The sequence below is a fragment of the Rhinolophus hipposideros genome (genome assembly GCF_964194185.1).
Source record: "Rhinolophus hipposideros genome assembly, chromosome: 15".
NCBI lineage: Eukaryota > Metazoa > Chordata > Mammalia > Chiroptera > Rhinolophidae > Rhinolophus > Rhinolophus hipposideros.
The window spans coordinates 14,109,510-14,127,819 of NC_138061.1; the positions used below are offsets into that span (position 1 = coordinate 14,109,510).

Genomic DNA, 18,310 nt, shown 5'->3' on the forward strand with positions numbered 1-18,310 from the left:
GTCATATGGTAATTCTATTCGTAATTTCTTGAGGAACCTCCACACTGCCTTCCATAGCGGCTGCACCAGTCTGCATTCCCACCAACAGTGTATGAGAGTTCCTTTTTCTCCACAGCCTCTCCAACACTTGTTACTATTTGTTTTGTTGATGAAAGCCATTCTGACTGGGGTGAGGTGATATCTCATTGTGGTTTTCATTTGCATTTCTCTGATGATTAGCGATGTTGAGCATTTTTTCATATGTCTATTTGCCATTTGTATATCCTCTTTGGAGAAATGTCTCTTCAGGTCCTCTGTCCATTTTTCAATTGGGTTGTTTGTTTTTTTGTTGTTGAGTTTCATGAGTTCCTTGTATATTTTGGATATTAGCCCCTTATCAGAGGAACTGTTTGCGAAAATCTTCTCCCATTCAGTTGGTTGCTTCATTATTTTGTCAATAGTTTCTTTTGCTGTGCAGAAGCTTTTCAGTTTCATATAATCCCATTTGTTTATTTTAGTTTTTACTTCCATTGCCTTTGGAGTCAAATTCATAAAATGCTCTTTGAACCCAAGGTCCATAAGTTTAGTACCTATGTTTTAAGAGATGATTCTTATTAACTATTTGATGTATGTTTTTCTAAACTTAAAAAGAAAGTATTGTCAGAGCAGCAGCAGCAGCATAACTAACATTTATTACTTACTATGTATCAGGCAATGTGTTACGTGCTGTACAGACATCATCCTTTTAAGCCTCACAACAACCCTGTGATGTGGGGAATTCTCTCTCTAATTAGGGCTGGGGAAATTTTACATAGACACACACAAATAATTTATTTTTGCACAAATAGGACAGTGTTATACCTACTGTATTTGCTTCTCTCATTCTTAATATAGTGTGAACATCTCCCCATAACCGCAAAACTTGTAACATTTTCAGAGTGTTCAATTATATGAAGTCATCATAATTAACTAATTTCCAAAGGATTGTTTTGTATTACACACAGTGCTACAGTGAACATTTTTCACACATATACTTGTGCACTTGTGTGAGTATTTCTGTAGTAGGATAAATTTCTAGAAGCAGAAACCATAGGTCAACACACATATGTCAAATCATTGTGTTGTACACCTTAAACTAATACAATGTTGTATGTCAGTTACATCTCAATAAACCTGGAGAGGAAAAGCAGAGTCTTAACCAGTTCAAAAAACAAAACACAACAACAAAAAAACAGTAAGTCTAATAGAGCACATAAATGAAAAAATTTTAAACTTTTTGCACATCTGGGTAACAGAAAGATGAACTGTATTTGGAGGTCTTTTCAAATCTGAATCCAAATACAGTCTGAGGATCAGGACATGTGTTTCTGAGGGCTGATTTTAGATTCTTGGTTCTGCCAGTAAACAGCTGGGAAACTGGGAGCCATAAAGAAAGTATAGTGTTTGGGAGACCACCTCAGGGATGCTGTGGATGCCTGATCATGGCATTGTACACCAGAAGCTAAACATTAATGAATGCCAACTATAATTTTATATATATAATGTGATGGCTCGGTGTGAGGTCGGAGGGATAGTGGATGGGGGGAGGGGGGGTTCACAGTGTGAGGGATATAAATGATGAACATCTAAGTATTACCTTGTCTTGTACACCTGAAACTAAGTTAAAAAAAAAAAAAAAGCATGGTGTTAAACATTTGAGGCCTAGATTTCGTCCCATGCAAAATGACACCATGGTAAGATATAGTTTCTGAAGCCCCCTTTGGCTCTAACATTCCTGAATTTGATTAATCCTTTAGCTCTCTGCCTTTGTTTTCCTATGTATGAAAAAGGATTTGATTTTTTTGGTCTTCCAGGATTGATTAGTTAATGCATCAGTTTGTTAAGACCTTCCAAACGTAGAGTGCGAAGTAGTTCTCTTACTTCGAGTGCGAAAAGTTCTCCAGCAGAACTTTGCTGGAAATGGTGCAAAACTGCTTTGACTTCTAAAATAGTTACTGGGTCTTTAAGAAAGCCAGATAATGATTGCATCCAAGAGGCCACACTGTATCAGTATTCGGGACTATGAGCATAAGAACGACTAGCAGGTGTTTGGGAAGGCTGATATGTTATCACATCTTTCTTGGGAATCTTGCCTTCCTGGAATGAGTATTTCCAACTGTAGTTTCCCTAACAAAGAAGACGTTGGGTGGACCATGACCTTGCAGAACACACAGCACATTTTAGATGAGGAACTTGTCCAATCTCTGTCTATGGTGTTTGGGACAAAGTCTGAGATAAAGCTTTACATTTTTCCCTGTGTTCCAGAGTCACTCGGCCCTCTCCACACCCCTGAAGCAGTAGCCAAAGAGGACACAGTTACCCCATTGTTAAGATGCAGATGTAGAAATTCAGAGAGGTGTGCTGACTTGCCTCATATCACACAGCGATAAATGGCAGCGCCCAGCAGAGTCTGGTTCCCATCCTCATTTCATCAGAGTCCCAGCATGTGACTCTCCCGTTGTTTTCTGCTGACCCTTTTTAATGGCTGGGCTCCGCTTCAGTGTCGTTTCCTGTTCAGACTTATCCAGCTGAAAAGGTACAACACCTTGGTATTTTAAGGGGCATGTACAGGCCATAGAGTGAAATTTCTCTGAATTTGGGATCCGGCCGATGGTGAGTTTTACTTTCTAAAACACAAGAAAGAAGAAAATTATATGACTAAAAATTACCCTTAAGATTGTTTGTTCTGTCTGTTCTCATTATCACTTTTTAAAGCTAGTTTTGAAGAAAATCTTGTGATGAACTATAGCCGTGTTTCCCTGAAAGTAAGACCTAGCTGGACAATCAGCTCTAATGCATCTTTTGGAGCAAAAATTAACATAAGACCCGGTCTTATTTTGCTATAACATATAGACCGGATCATTAATATAATATAATATAATATAATACCGGATCTTATATTAATTTTTGCTCCAAAAGACGCATTAGAGCTGATTATCCAGCTAGGTCTTATTTTTCTGGGAAACAGGGACCCTTTGGGCAGAGGAAGCCAGGATGACTTATGTATTCAGGTGGAAGATGGCTTTTTTCATTCTCTGGCATCCACTGGCTGGATCCTTTATGGTAGATTCCAAAGAGTATCAACGGTGCCCAATTGGCCCGTTTGTACCAAGAATTAGAAAGGTTCTCAAAACTAGAGACTTGAAATGAGACCACTGGACAGGACCAGCCCCTGACGAAATGGGGAGGAAATTGGAGTTTGATGTCTTTCTCCTACAGTCTAGCATCTCCTCTCCCTCTTTTTAAAATCTCACATTTTCTCCTCTCACTGCCCCTATCCATCTCTATCCCAGACTCCCATTTCTCCCCACTCAGTGTCATTCTCAAGGAAGGAAAGTGAACCTGCTTGGTTCAGGTGCTTAAAACATTAGGGGCCCTTGGCTACCTCCCCTTTGTTTCTACATTTTCCCTCTTCCAACATTCTTTTTCCTTCCAGAGACCAGCTCATCACGTTGATGAACACCCCATATTTCTCAATAGCATCTAGGTGTTATCCAAGAGAAAGGGGGCAGGCAGAATGAGCACAGGAGAAATACTGAGATCCCCTCCCATGCAGGTGACTCCACAATGTAGAGAGGCAGTCTGGATCACTGCAGTCGTGGCACCCAGACAGAAATCCTTTTCTTGGATCTGTTCCCAGACCCAAATCCTTCTCTTGGCTTCAGAGCTGATGCCTGGGTCTTTGGGTCAGACCATTGTTTGGTAACTTTCCAAAGGGTTCAAGAGATGATATTGAACACGGCCCCCACATGGGTCTTTGGCAAAGGAAATATGCCAAAGACCCACTAGACTATTGAACTGAGCCCTTGAAAGCTACTTTTTTCCTATCACACAAACTCCTCCTCTAGTCTTCAAAACTTGAGCTAAACATAACCCTTCTCTGAGATACCTTTCTGGCCTCCCTCAAATAGATTTACTCCATTCTTCCTTGATGCTGCTCTGGCCGTCGGTTCATATCTCAAGGTGCACACTGTATTGTAACTAGCAAATAACATGCCTGTCTTATCGACTAGTCTGTGAGCTCCTTAAGTTCAGGCCACGGCCGTTGTGGTCACTCTAGGACCTAGCACAGTATACAGCATACAACAGCTGTTCAATTAATGGTGAGTGAGTGAATGAGCGAATGAATGAATGAAGGGATGAGTCCTTGCTCTGCCACTAGTTATGTGATATCCTGGACAACTCACTCACCCTTACTGGTTTCCCCCATTTAGATAATAGTGTTCGTACAGTTTGTCTAACCAATCAGAATATTGTGTGACAGAGAAGAGATAGGACACATATACTCAGAAACTCTCAGAACTGGAAGAAATTTGAGAGTTCATCCATTACAGTGGTTTTCAAAATTTTTAAGCCAATGAGTTGTTTCTTCAAGGCGAGTTAACAGTCCCAACATATAAAAAAGGTAAATGATAAGCGTAGGCTGTTCTAGTGGAAGCCCTACCTACGGCACCTTTCCTCTCTTCTCTTCATGTCCCATTTTCAAGGACCAAGAAGCACAGTTTGAAAACTAACTCTCTCACGTTAGAGAGAAGAAACCAATGTCCAGAAAAGATAGGGATTTTTCCCAAGGTCTTGTGGCTTGTTGGAAATGAACATGGATAAGGGAAGGAGTTAACAATACAGAGACTGTACTAATAGGCAGAACCATCGTTAGCCCTTTGAAAACATACATCCTCAGTATATGCTCACAAGTTTTGTTTAGTTCTTACAATAGCTTTGTGAAGAAGGCATGGCTATGTCGATTTCTGAGATGAGGAAACCGAGGCTTAAAAAGGTGAACTTGTCCAACATTCCCCAGACAATAGAAGTAAAAGTAATAGTTACTATTTTGATCACTTAACATGTGCCTGTCTAGGTTGTAAGCTCATTCCATATATAATCTCATTTAATTCACAAATAACTAGTGTTAGTATTATTCTTAATTTTATATTAGAGAAAATTGAGGCACAGATTGTTTCAAGGATGTGGGATGCAAACCTTGAGCCAGTTTGATTCCAGTTCAGGCTCTTTTTGCCACAATATGCTGCGTCTGAGGCCTTGAACCCAACTGTTCAATCTCCAACCCCAGTGCTCTCTCCAGAATTACTTGACAGGAAAGAATTTTGAAAGACTCCTAAAATAACATTCTTGTTATTTACACGTATTGTAGGAAGTGTTATTTACACTCCTTATTCTCTTATTTCCACTTGGTGGCTGAGAATTGAAGAGCCTCCTTTGTGTTCAGAGTCCTGTTCAGATTCCATCTAAGCCCTTGATCTTGTTCCTTCTGGCACTGACTAGCCCTGGACAGAACCAGTCGGCAGGACTTACCTCCTTCCGGTTGGACCGGCTGAGAAACAAGAAGACCTCCTCCAGGCTGTGGGGCTTCAGGTCATTCACGGCCAAAAGGTGATCTCCGTGGAAAAATAAGCATCCCAAGCGTGGGGGGCCTTCCCACTGAGCCACACTGCAAGGGGAACGCAGCATCCGACACAAGCATGAGACCGCGCTTGCTGGCAGTGCAGGACACCGAGGGGGACACAGACGGGGCCCCTCCCTCTAGTCTACCTCATTGTTACGACCACCAGTTTCTTTAGCTATGCTGCACCACGTCTGAAGTAGTGGGACTCCTTTTCCTGCCTGGAATAGTCTTTATTACTACTGCTGGAGCCTGAGCGTTCCTGCAAAGCCCAGCTCTAATCACACTGCTGCTACAAAGCCCTCCTACATTCCACTTCTTTTAATTAATTTCTCCTGCCCCCAGGCTTCTATCACACTGTGTGAGCACCTCACTTAGTGCATATTTAAATAAAATGCATGTTTTATATTTACTTGTTTACATGGCTGTCTTTTTCACCAGACTAGGAGACACCAAAAGTGTGGTACCACCTTCAAAAAAAATTTCTTTTTCCCCATAGCTCCAAGTAAACAAAAGATGTGCAATCAGTATTTATTGAAAGTGAGTACATAATGATTATGCAATGAATATCTAATGAAGAAATGAATAAATTAATGAACGAGCAAGTTCAGGCACAGAGAAGCCCACAGTATTAGTCAAGTATTTATGGAGCCTTAGACAGTGGGAAATGTGGGAAAATGAAAGGTGATTTTCCCTGCCCTTTTACAGAAGTTACAAGACAAGTGGCATCTAAGACCTACATTATGTTAAAGGGCTTTCTTCCCCTGTAAAAATGTAACCTTCCACCAAGATGAATTACAAAGTCTTTATAAGAATGGTAGAATGAGATAAACAGTGGTCGTTTTGAGAAAATTCTCTGCTACACAGTCTTTTGTGTCCATCCTTGACCAGCAGATTTTAGCTGGTGTCTGGAAGGCTAGACCTTGATATGTCTTTTTCTTTTAGACCTTAGATTCTTGTTGACTTCACTACTTTTACTCATTCACAAATACTCATTTTCATTGATTGGGATGATTTCTTCGGACCATATGTATTCCTTCCTAATTTTTCTCCCCTTTAAAAAATCAGAAATTTGATCCTTTTTGAACTTTTGGGTCCTCCTATACTCACCCACTTCCTGACTCTCCCACACAACAATACCTATTTCTGCCTCAAGCAAAGACCTTTTGTGACAAGAGCGATACAGCAGTCTGAGCTCTCTGGTCAGTTTTGCCACATGCAGTGTTTCTAGATATAATTGTTGTCTTCATATCTTCCAACCCCAACTGATAATCAATAATCCTCAAATCTCTAACTCACCATATCCGTCCTGCAGCTTCTGTGAGAGCCAAATAGTTTATGATATCAGTAGGAGAAAGGAACACGTTCAGTTTCTCCACTTGGCTTTCATCATGGATGTTACTATGAAATGAGACATACGTAAAAGTCATATCAGGCAACTGTTCGGCTTCGAACTGTACTTTTTGAGTAGACTTTGGCCTCCTACCGCTGAGGCAGTATTTTCCAGCCAAAGATTATCCAAACACTTGGAGAAGAGTACGAGTTTAAGTTACTGAAAAGTACCCATTAATGCCTCCCCACCCCCCTCAGGAAGTGGGAGTGGATGGTAGAAAATGGGAAGGGAATAAAAAATGGACGAATTGATTATATCACTGTTCGTATCAGGTCAGTTTGCGTATTTCTGCACTGGACGTGATTCCATAGAAGACACTGAAATGAGTTAAAATTGAGAACAATCTCATCAAATGTTCTTGGCATCGCTTAAAACCTAAACATCCTCCTGCTCCTCATCTGAAATCAAACCTCCAGTGACTTGCATGCCCGTAATTTTAAAAGTAAAGCTGGTTGACATGCTCCCCAGATCAGTGTGGTCCAAAGTTCCAGGACCTTAAAGACTGGCCAAGGGAGAATTAAAAATATGTATGTTTGAAAATGCCGCCCACAGCCCAGGGGACCGCATTCCAGCTCTGTTACTCTCTGTGCTTGGACACCACATCAGTGAGAAGAGAAAGCTGGTCAGATTCTTGGCTGATCTGGAGATTTTTAGGAACTGCTTTAAAATTTGAGTAAAGAAGGAAGTCTGCCTAGCTCTAAAGGCCCATAAAGTTTTAGAAATTAGAACTTTACTTGATTAATATAGACAGTTGCACAACAGTGAGTGAGGTTGTCCCCTTTTTGTCATTCGGGGTCTGTGCTTCGGTTTCAGCAGGTGAAAGTTGAGAGTCCCTTTCTGAGCCTTGTTCTTGCAGGTGGAGCCCCTCATTCTGGGTCGCTAGGAGGGTCTGGGGTTCTTCTTTGCTATCAGCCGACTCATCAGTTGTCTCTTTGAAAAAACTGGAGTATAAGAAGTGAACACAAACCCTTTTTTAGCATATCTATTTACAGCTTTCCGAGGTGTGTGAATCAGATTTAAGCAGCTAACAGCCATGTGAAAAATAACAAGGTCTTGAAGTACATCCAACCATTAGAATCACAGCCACAGTTAGAATCAAATCCAGCAAACTTTCCATGTAAAAGTGAATATGGAGTCAAAATAACCTCTTACATTGGGCAGGTTGGGAGACAAGTGAGAGTGTGAGAGACATAAGTACAAACTAGAAAATAACTTCCCCAGGAGACAGGAAAATGTCCTGAGGACGTCACTCATGGTTTTCTGTGGGTAGACAAACAGGTTCTCACATTTCCTTGTTTTGCGATTGCTGAATAACGTGTAGAACTTGGTCTATGGTGATGCTTTTGTGTTAATATAGCAACAGTGATTTTCTGTAACACAGCATTAGCTAAAGTCAAGTTTAAAAATATGGCAGTTTTCCTTACCAGGATTTCATTGACATGTAATGATGCTCAATTTTCTTGGAGACCTGATCTGGACTACCAGGTTCAAGGGGTTCACCAGAATCAGCAGATGCAATAATATTATCCAACTATAGACAAGAGGAATAAATAAAAGGATAAAAGTCTACCGATAAGCCAGGAAACGTTTTACCCCTTACAGATGGTTCTGAGCTCTGAAATAGGAAACACATCTTCTATTGGATGTACAGTGGTGCTCATTCTAAGAGACTGATCCAGAAAAACTTCCGGCAGACTCAAAGTCTGTTTTCTTCTCCTGGATCTCCTATGCTCCCGATACAAGTGTTCTATTGGATTAAATTGTAATTTATTTTTCTGTTTCATCACTAGACACTTAATGACATAAACTCTTTTTCCCAACCAGTGCCACTGTAGAATCATGTCACCTTGGCTCACCATGTCAAAGATTCGAACACAATGTAGAACTGGCCTCTGGCTACGACTGTCCAGGCGGCCCAAGTTGCTTCAGGAGGCTGTAAGGGTTCTCCCTGGGGAGGCTCTTAACTAGCCCCTCAGAAGTAAGACAGTCATTTGGAGGCAATGGTTGCTCAAAATCCTAAGGACTTTCTGTTGCCTACCTAATAAATATTAATCATTAACCCATAATTGGAACCCTTCATTCTAGTCGAGCCAGTCTTCCTGCTACACCCATACAAACCATTTTTCATGCTATTTCCTTCACCAGGAATGCCCCCTTTCTCTTCTGTTTCATGAAGTTGTGTTAAGGCCTGGTTGAGATCCCACAGACTCCGTGGATACCTCAGCCACTGCCAATCTCTCCTTTCTCTGATCCACTGCAGTTTTGTACTTAAAATTCTTTTGGCTTAGTTTTATCTGCCTTCCTACATTTGGAATCCTGTGAAATAGCTAACAAATTCCAATTACACAACTAATGCTCAATACAACTGACTCATTGGTGTGACTGTTATAAAAGACAACTTGCCATCATTATGTTCCAGGGAACACAGGCATGAAAATGTTTTGGTGCAAGAAGGCCTTTGGTCAAGTGAACTTGGGAGATACTGTGTGTTATATCCCACTTGGCTATTTCTAATGCATGCTACTGGCTCTGAGAATTTTGCAGCTAAGAGGCTTGTTTAACTTATTTTAATTTGGTGTTTCTGGAACTTATTTGATCCCAGAACACCTCTTTTGTGTGAACATCAGTCACCCTCTTGTAGAAAACTCCTACTTTGAAAAATGCTGCAGCCCCCATCCCCCTAATTTTGTCTTCCTACATTCCATCTCCATTCTTTTCTCTCTATCATGCACCCCAAATATAGCTGCTGGATTAATACTACTGGAAGATAATTTGAGCTTTGCCACTTTCCATCTCAAAAGCCATCACTGCTCCTGTGCTGACTACACAATGAAGTCAACTCGCCATCATGGTCTAGCTCTTTCTTCTGTCATATTACCCACCATGCCATTCCCTCACTTTGTGTTACAGCCTAACTGAACTATTCACCATATAAATATCAAATGGCATTTTGTCTCTGAAGTCTTCACTTATTCCAGAGGAGAGAGAAAATCCATGTCTTTTCCATTGCTTCTGGAGCTTTTTGACCATGCTTCTCGTGTAGCATTATCTATCATGTGGTAACTGATTGGATTGTGAAGTTTAAGGGCAGAGTGTTGTAAGGTCCTTTATTGTACCATCATGCCTGGCACAGTACCATGTCTAGCACACAGAAGGCACTCTGTAAGGCTTCCAACTGATCAATAGACTGCTTGATACACAACACACAATTTATCACTTAAGGACCTGTGCTCATTACTGTTTCTGCCCAGAATGCAGAAAGACTCAAGTCAACCCCTCAAATCCAAATTTTATCTACCAAGTGAAGTCAAACGTCACCTCCATGGAATCTTCTCTTATCTTCTGTCTGGAAGTCAGCTCCCCTGCCTCCCACCCTTCGTGCACTCTGAGCATTTTATAAGCATCTTTCTTCAGCATGGAGCCCTTTATCTTGTATCATGGTTCACTTCTATTCAAGTCTTAACACCGTGAGCACGTTCCCTGTGTCTGATTCACTATTCCACTGAACCAGCCGAGTGCCCCAGAAGCAGTACGTGGCAGGGGCTCAACAAATATTTGTAGAAGAAATGAATTGATTAATGGATGGAAGGGGTTACCTCTAAAAGAATACTTCGAGGACTAGCATAATAACTCTCTTCTTCCGTATCTTGAGTGGTCTCCATCACAAAATCATGTGGTAGATGAGCTTGTCTGAGTCCTGGAGGACTTTTTTCCATTAAATGCTGAATAAAGAGATGAAGACAGAACAAAATGATTTTCTTTGTAAGGGATAGAATTAAACCACATGCATTCTGGGACAGCCATACTAGATTAATTATGTTGAGAAGATCAGAGGATTTACCAAGGGGATATCCAGAATCCCACACAACTTGAACTTGCCTCTTGAATCTGTGTCACCATGGATGGTGTAAAAATATGAGCTAATCTTTCAGGCTTTTCTCAGTGATTGGGACCTGTAACTCAGAACAAGTGGCTCTCTCCAGTGGGCGTTATTCTAAGTCACTGAGCTCGGCCACAGTCCCCCATCCCCATCTTTTTCTGGTTTTCACCAAGTGCCTTCTGAGAAGTTAATTAGCCCAGAGTTAAGGCCCTGCAACTTTCCTCTTCCTGCCCATTATTTCTCTTTTGTGTTCTGCTCACATACTTCTGTTGTTTTCCCAGTGATGCAATTTAGTAATGTTGATTATGTGATCATATGAATTGTAGGCTTCAGGGTGATCTAGGTTCAACCAAGTACTGCCTTCCTTCCTTCCCCCAACAGATATGAGATACTCTACTAAAGTACCAGCTTTGCATGGCAAGAAAATTGTTATAAGTACAATCTAATTCTTCCAAGAACAATGTCTTAGAGCGGGGGTGTGGGGGTATGGGGGGGGTGGGGGGGGAAGTGAGGGGAGTGCAGTGTGCAAAGACCCTGAATGTTCTCTAGGAAGTCCTTGAAAGAAAGTGATTTGGAAAAAAAATAGATGCATTTAAGTTGTATTCATTTTTCTAGTTCCAAGCTCATGGAGCCAGATCATGCTGAGTTGGGATGAATAAGGGATCTAACTTAATTTCAACAACAACAACAACAAATCCCAACAAGGCAGATGGTACTCTTAGCTGGAGCTGATTGAAAACTCACTAGATTGGAATACATAGTGTGAAAAGGCAAGACAATCAGCAACGTTATCTTTGGGAAGAAAGGGTATCATGAGTGAAAAGCAAGAGGCATTTACTGAAAAGGATTAGTCTTCCCGACCCTGTTTTCTACCACCTTTCCTACAAACACCAAATGAGGTATTTGGCCTGGTGAATTTGATAAGCTACAAAAAGCTTTTAAAATAGTTGAAGAGCTCCCGACTAGATAAAACAGGAGGCTATGCCATATTAAGACATGCCTGGTACCCGGGGAGAAGGGAAAGTCAATGCTTACATCTCTGAGGACAAAACAGTATTTGTGGAAAAAAACAAGAAAAAACAAAAACTACACGCAACCCATTTATTAATAATATCCCAAGTGGGCAGACTGGGAAGTTTGCAAATTCAAGAGAGCTGAGAGTACAATTACAAATCACTTTCAAGGGGCAGATGTATTTTTTCCTCAAATGGATTTCATTAGAAATGAAGATGAAGTCACACATGTGTGTGCACACACGTTAAGGAGAAGCAAGACTGACCTGGGTAAATGAAGGAAATTAATAAAAACTCTGATTCTGCCTGAGGAGAACAGATGAGATGGCAGGAAATCAGGTGGTGTTTTGGGACTCTTTTTACAAAGGTAATCTGTGCCCTGTGTGTGCACGAAAGGTTGCCAGTTGGGCTTATGTTTAGCTGTGAGGGGTCCTCCAAGTGTGCCCTGATGTACATTAAGTAGCATCCAAAATGAATGAATCCATTTAGAGGTGAACAGGCTCATCTGTGGTATGGCAAAGAGACTAAATACAGGATAAACACTAGAGCTAAGAATCATTCTTATGATGGGTTAGGCTTGGAGGAAGGTGCAAATTCATTGGAAACACTTTTAAGCATCAGCTGACTCCCAGGCATGGCATCCTAAGAGAGAATGAGGCCAGTCTGATTACCAGGTCTGGAAGATTATTGCTTGGTGAAGTGGAGCTGACAGCCTCTGATGTGCTGGAAGGACCAAGGAGAGGGCTGAGGGCTGAAGAGGGGCTTTTCTCACCCAATGAGAGTTTCTCCTGCTTATGAAAAAGAAATATGGGAATCAGGGCATGGATGATCTCTTGTCTGGAAGGAAGAAAAGCCCCCTTACTACTGGGCTCTCTGCCACCAGTCTTTTACCACTAACACTACCGCTGGCTAGCATTCTCTCACTAAGAGAAGAGCTGATCTTGTCTCTCTCCTGCTTCTAAACCCTCAAGTACTCTCAGCGTGACCTTAAGAGACACCCTGAACTTCTCTCAACTTATCTTTTCAACACGATGGACCTTTGCACCCACTTGGAGACACGCCTTGCTTTCCCCTCCTCCTTGGCCTCTGCTTTTACTGGAAGCATAAAACAACCTAGAAAATATGTTAAAACGATATCTAGAGGCCAAAGTTTCATTTATAAAGGTCTGCCCTAAGAAAGGCCTTGTGTAAATTAGCCAAGGTTCTTAGGAACCTTACATTAAAGAGACGTTATTTTGAAAATGCACAATAAATGAAAAGCATTTTTATAGAACCCACCCTAGACTTAGTCATTTGAAAGGTAGCTGTTATGTACCTTGAATAACAATGATAGAAAATACTATAGTTTCAGCTACTATTAAAAAATGCCACAGTTAGTTTTCACTCCTCCTACCCCAATAATGAAAACCTGAAGCTTAGCTCTCTTACAAAATACAAAAGTAAATTTTTGCCTGTTGTTAGTCATAAAAAATAACAAGGATGTGCACTTTCTCACTTATTTATTCCTTGTGTTAATGCCAGCTGCTAAGGAGAATAAGAAAATCTACCATTGTTTCCTGGAAAAAAAGGGCTGTGTTCAGGTGCCCTGTTATTTTATTAGTGATGGAGAGTCACCTCTGTATTCTGGTGTGCTGCTTTTACATCCCCGCAAACTGATGACATGAGGGAGACCCAGTCTCTAATCTTCTTCCTGTTGATAGGAAGAAACTTTCAGCTGGCATGTGGCCACAATAGCACCTGCATTCCTTTTGAACCAGAGAAAGAGTCTTTTATTAAGGTTGGAACAGGCAGTGGGAGCAGGTAATGGGGAAATCAGGATTTTGTTCTAAGTAGCTTAAATGACCCACTGGCTCTTCACCACCTCCACACTCACACACTAGAATTAACCCTCATGCCACCTCTGTGAGAAAAGCGCAGAGAAATGGGAAGAAAAGTCAAAAATAACAGTGGTAATCGGAGTTCGGAGCTTCTGGCTTTGACGTTGATTTCTTGCGTTTTCTTAAGTGAGCCCTGTAATCTGTCGGTGCCATTTTTGTGTAGCTATCCTGGGGTGCCTGCTTTGAGGGAGTGGATGTGTTTATGAAGAGTGTGTGTGAAAAAATTTATATAAGTTACATCTTCTTTTCTGATGCCTCTTGTGGTAATTTAATAGAAAGCTTTTTGCCTTTGGGTTGATCTGAAACAGATGTTTCTTGATCCTCTGGCTTTAGCATTGCTGCCTCCTCTGCCCAGCTTCCTCCCCACCACCTTAGCCTCTCTGTCAAGCAGATAATCATCTATGAAGAACCCCCTGGGCACCTTTGTTAGTTCCAGGAGTCCCTTCTTAACAACCAAGGGCTCCTTCAGGGATGAACGTAGCCCCTCCCTACGTAATACCCAAAGCTTGTACAGATGTTCGTGTACTGGCTTCTTTTACATGCTAGGCATCTGGGGTGATGGTGACTGTTATGGGGTGAATTGTGGCCCCCCCCTCAAATTCATATATTGGAGTTGCAATCCCCAAGACCTCAGAATGTGACTTTATTTGGAAACTGGGTCAGGTTGTGGTAGATGTAATTAGTTAAGATGAGGTCATACCGGAGGAGGGCGGAATCCTAATCCAATATGATGAGTGTCCTTATAAAAAGGAGAAATTTAAACACAGAGACATGTACACAGGGAGAATGCCATATGAAGATGAGTTATGCTGCAACAAGCCAAGGAACTACCAGAAGTTAGGAGACAGGCTGGGAACATTTCTGTCCTAAAGCCTTCCGAGCGAGCATGGCCCTGGTACCTTGATTTTGACTGAGCCCCCAGAACAGTGAGAATATAAATTTGTTGTTCTAAACCACCCAGCTTGCGGTACCTTGTTATGGCAGCCCTAGGAAATGAATACTGTGGCTTTTCAAGGTATTTTAACAAATAATGAAGACTGCCAAGATAGCGTTTAAGGTTGTGACCAGGGGTTTCTGTTTTAAGCATGTTTGTTGCTTATGGATTTAAAATTTTGTTTGTTTGTTTTGCACACAAGAGATACTGTGTTATGTTACAACTCACCAGTCATGGCCAATGAGGAAGTATTCCCTGTTGGTGGTTCTGATGGACATTACCTCGTCAGGGTGGCATTTAAACATCTTCTGCACAGATTGCATTTTTTCATGGTTACTAATGCCAACTTCCACATTGGAATTTCTGTTAGATATAGACATAAAGTATTAAACAGATGCAAATACAAAATTAGGAAAAACACTGACTAATGTTTTATGTTAGGATTCAAATTGAATAAAACTTTAGATCTGATTGATCAATGTTTTGAAAATTATCTAATCATTTTAGAACATAAGTTTAGATCTGGTTCTTCACTGATTAAAAGTACTTTGTTCAACATGAACTTAATTAAAAAATTCCTATTTCAATTGGATTCTTGGTTCCACAAATTATCATCTTTTCTAATATTCTTTTGTACATAATTACTGAAAGAGAAGACAAAAAAAGCCAATCTAAATACCTTTTAAAAATCTGTTTGGGCTTTATGAAATGATCATTTCATCTGCGCTCTCTCATCCATAAATTAACTAAATCAAAGGATTTTATAACTAAATTATATAATTAATTAATTATTAATTAATAATTTGTCAACTAGAATATGCAATATGAAATAATTGTTTATCTATCTTTTACTCAAATGTTCCCCATTTTAGCTTCTTTTCAGCAACAAATACAATAAGTGTGAAGCCCTTGCTTCCTTCAGACAATGATTTAAATTTCAATTTGCATGCGACGTGTTGGTATTTGTTGTTATAAGCTTTTTCTTGATTGGATACACACCGATCAATTTCAATGGACCCTCGCTGTTGATGGTCTTTGTAATAGGAAAGATTCAAGCCCTTTTCCCCCTTCCTTGACAGAATAAAAAACCGCTTTTTCCAAGAGTTCTGAAAGATGAAAACATTTTGCATCTCAGTTAAATCTCAGAGGAAGAGAAAGGATTTAAAAAATGCTAATGGGGCTGGTGGGAGGCCTGTTAAAACATAGTGAATTCTTACCGCGGAGGAGAAAAGCTGAGGAGGTGGTGATTTAATAAAGTAATCTTGTTTGCAGACTTCATTTTCATAAGAATATGTAAATAGTTTGCCTAATAAATGAAAGTGAACAGGACTTAGTTTATTCCCTGTACATTTCTGAAAAGAACTGCTTCAATTGGAAAACATTGTTTACCTCTGGAAAATTTTTCAAAATTTTCAGTTATGGAAACGAACATCTAAAATAGGCCAGAAAAACAAAAGCCCCAAAGACCAAATGTGCGGTTCTTATTCATCCAGAAGACTTTCAGAAGCACCTTAATTCATCTCACACCTGTTTTCACCTTACTTGAGCTCACAACTGTTTGCTTCTGTTTCTATAGCATTGTGCTGCCTCTCTAGATGTGAGCAAAGGTTTTTCTCCATTCCTGTTGAGGCACCAGGCACCAGGAGCAAGATATTTTGCCTTCCTTTTGGTTTAGCAAAAAAAACAAAACCACCTGCTAATTCAAATGAGAGGGCAAAAGTGGTTACCGAGGTCTCCAAAATGTTAAATGCTTCCTTGTGTTGAAATTGTGTGCAGTTTTGATTTTTTTCTATATTTTACAAAACATCTGCAAGAAATATAAACTACTTTTGTTGTTTAGAAAACATAACTAATGTTAAAATAATTTTTTAATATTTTTTTTAAAGAGCTTGGTTTTGCTTTTACACTCAGGCTATAGTTCTTGTTTATTCTTCATTTTGGAAAAGGCAGTCTTTACTAAAGAATTTGAGCCTTTTTATTCCGTGAAAACAGAATCAGGGTTAGGTAAGACAGCTGATGGGGGCATTATGTTAATAACCAGTAATTCTTAGGTGACCATCCTCACCTTCCTTCCCTCCCCTCCTTCTGCAGCAATTCTGCCTGCTTCCCCCAACCCCCCACACCCTGGGGGGCAAAAAAAGGAAAAAAACTACAGAAGGAAACAATATAGTAACAAGTCTCAGCTCCTTGAATAGCTGGTGTGGCCTTGGACAGATTCATGGATTTATTTCCCGAACAAATATTTATAGAGCACCTCGAATCACTACATGTGCCTCAGTGTCTTCATCTGTAAAATGGAGACAGTACCACTGACCTCAGGTTTGTGATGAGGGCTGAAGGACTAATGCATGGAAACCTCTCAGTACTGGGCCCGGCCCGCGGGAGGGCTCACTGAAGAGTAGCTATTGTTAAAAATAGAGGCAACTTTAGCCTTTGTCATTGGCACAATACAGTCTTCAGTCTGCCTCAGAATAGAGGTGCTCTTTGGTGCTCTTAAATAGTAGAGGGTTCAGTAAATGATATTTTGTGAAAGTTTGGTCTTAGAAATCTCTAATGAAATTCTATAGAATTAGCAGAATCTTAAAATACAAGCTGATTCTAAAATTCATATGAAAACACTAAGAATGTAGACTAGCCAGAATAACTCTGAAAAAAGAACAAAGTTGGAATACTAAGGGTACCTGCTTTCAAGAACTATTATAAAGCTGTAACAATCAAAACAACGTGGCATAAAGACAGACACATGTATCAGTAGAACAAAACAGATAGTCTAGATATAAATCCATGCATATGTGGAAAACTGATTTTTATTGTATGTTATTAGGGAACAGTGTGTTTCTCCAGGGCCCATCAGCTCCAAGTCAAGTCAATCTAGTTGTAGAGGGCGCAGCTCACACTGGGCGATACAGGAATTGAACCGGCAACCCTGGTGTTATGAACATTGCACTCTAACCAACTGAGCCAACCGGCTGCCCCTGGAAAACTGATTTTTGACAAAGATGCAAAGGCAATGTGAAATGTTTCAGCCATTGTGGAAAATGTTTTCGTGGTTCCTTATAGTTAAACATAAAATTACCATATGATTCCTCACTTCCAGTCCTAGATATATACCCCACAGAACTAAAAATAGATATTCAAATAAGTATGTGTATATACATGGTCATAGTGGCACTATTCACAACAGCCAAAAGGTAGAACTAGCCCACATGTTCATCACCAGATAAATGAATAAACAAATCGTGGTATATACAAACCATGGAGTATTACTCAGCCACAAAAAGGAGTGAAGTAGTAATATATGCTACAATGTGGAGGAACTTCAAAATTATTAGGCTGAGTGAAAGAAGCCAGGCACAAAAGTCACCTATTGTGTGACTTCATTTATATAAAATACCTAGAATAGATAAATGCATAGAGATAGAATGCATATTGGAGGCTGATGGGGCCAGGGGATTGGGGGTGGGGAGAGCGGAAGGAGGAGAAACTGCTTAATGGGTAAGGGGGCTTTTACTTTGGAATGATGGTAATGTTTTTGAACTGGAGAGAAGTGACAGTTTGCACAACACTGTGAATCTATTAAATGCCACCAAATGTTCACTTTAAAATGGTTAATTTTATTTGTCCTTAATTTCTTTCCTAACAAAAGTTGAAGAGCTATTATACTCTGAAGTAAAGGAATCTCATCCAAACACTCTTAGAGCGACAGAAAGTAGAGCAATAAGGGATGCTGAAGGCAAGGATCACAAACAGGCACAAGAGAACTGGGAGTGAAGTGTATGTTCGCTCCCTTGATT

General features: G+C 40.4%; 1 protein-coding gene across 1 annotated transcript; it reads right to left on the reverse strand.

The window, feature by feature from the left end:
• Positions 1–653: 653 nt before the first annotated feature.
• On the reverse strand, positions 654–15,817 carry PLEKHS1 (pleckstrin homology domain containing S1). The gene is made up of 11 exons (XM_081074597.1): positions 15,734–15,817; positions 15,516–15,622; positions 14,745–14,879; positions 13,320–13,395; positions 12,377–12,496; positions 10,409–10,534; positions 8,237–8,343; positions 7,547–7,753; positions 6,719–6,820; positions 5,332–5,467; positions 654–2,645 (listed from the first exon to the last, which is right to left on the reverse strand). Exons 3-11 carry the CDS (start codon positions 14,837–14,839, stop codon positions 2,442–2,444), a joined length of 1,173 nt encoding a protein of 390 aa, XP_080930723.1. The 5' UTR covers positions 14,840–14,879; positions 15,516–15,622; positions 15,734–15,817; the 3' UTR covers positions 654–2,441.
• Positions 15,818–18,310: the final 2,493 nt, after the last annotated feature.

What these genes read in the sequence shown, in the direction of transcription:
- PLEKHS1 (XM_081074597.1), bottom strand. Translation starts at nt 14,839, where the DNA reads ATGCAATCTGTGCAGAAGATGTTTAAATGCCACCCTGACGAGGTAATG. An exon ending in CAGCACACCAGAATACAGAG is followed by an intron (nt 12,497 to 13,319) that starts GTGACTCTCCAT and finishes CTTTTTCATAAG; the next exon opens with CAGGAGAAACTCTCATTGGG. An exon ending in GAAGCTGCAGGACGGATATG is followed by an intron (nt 5,468 to 6,718) that starts GTGAGTTAGAGA and finishes TTCCCCTTGCAG; the next exon opens with TGTGGCTCAGTGGGAAGGCC.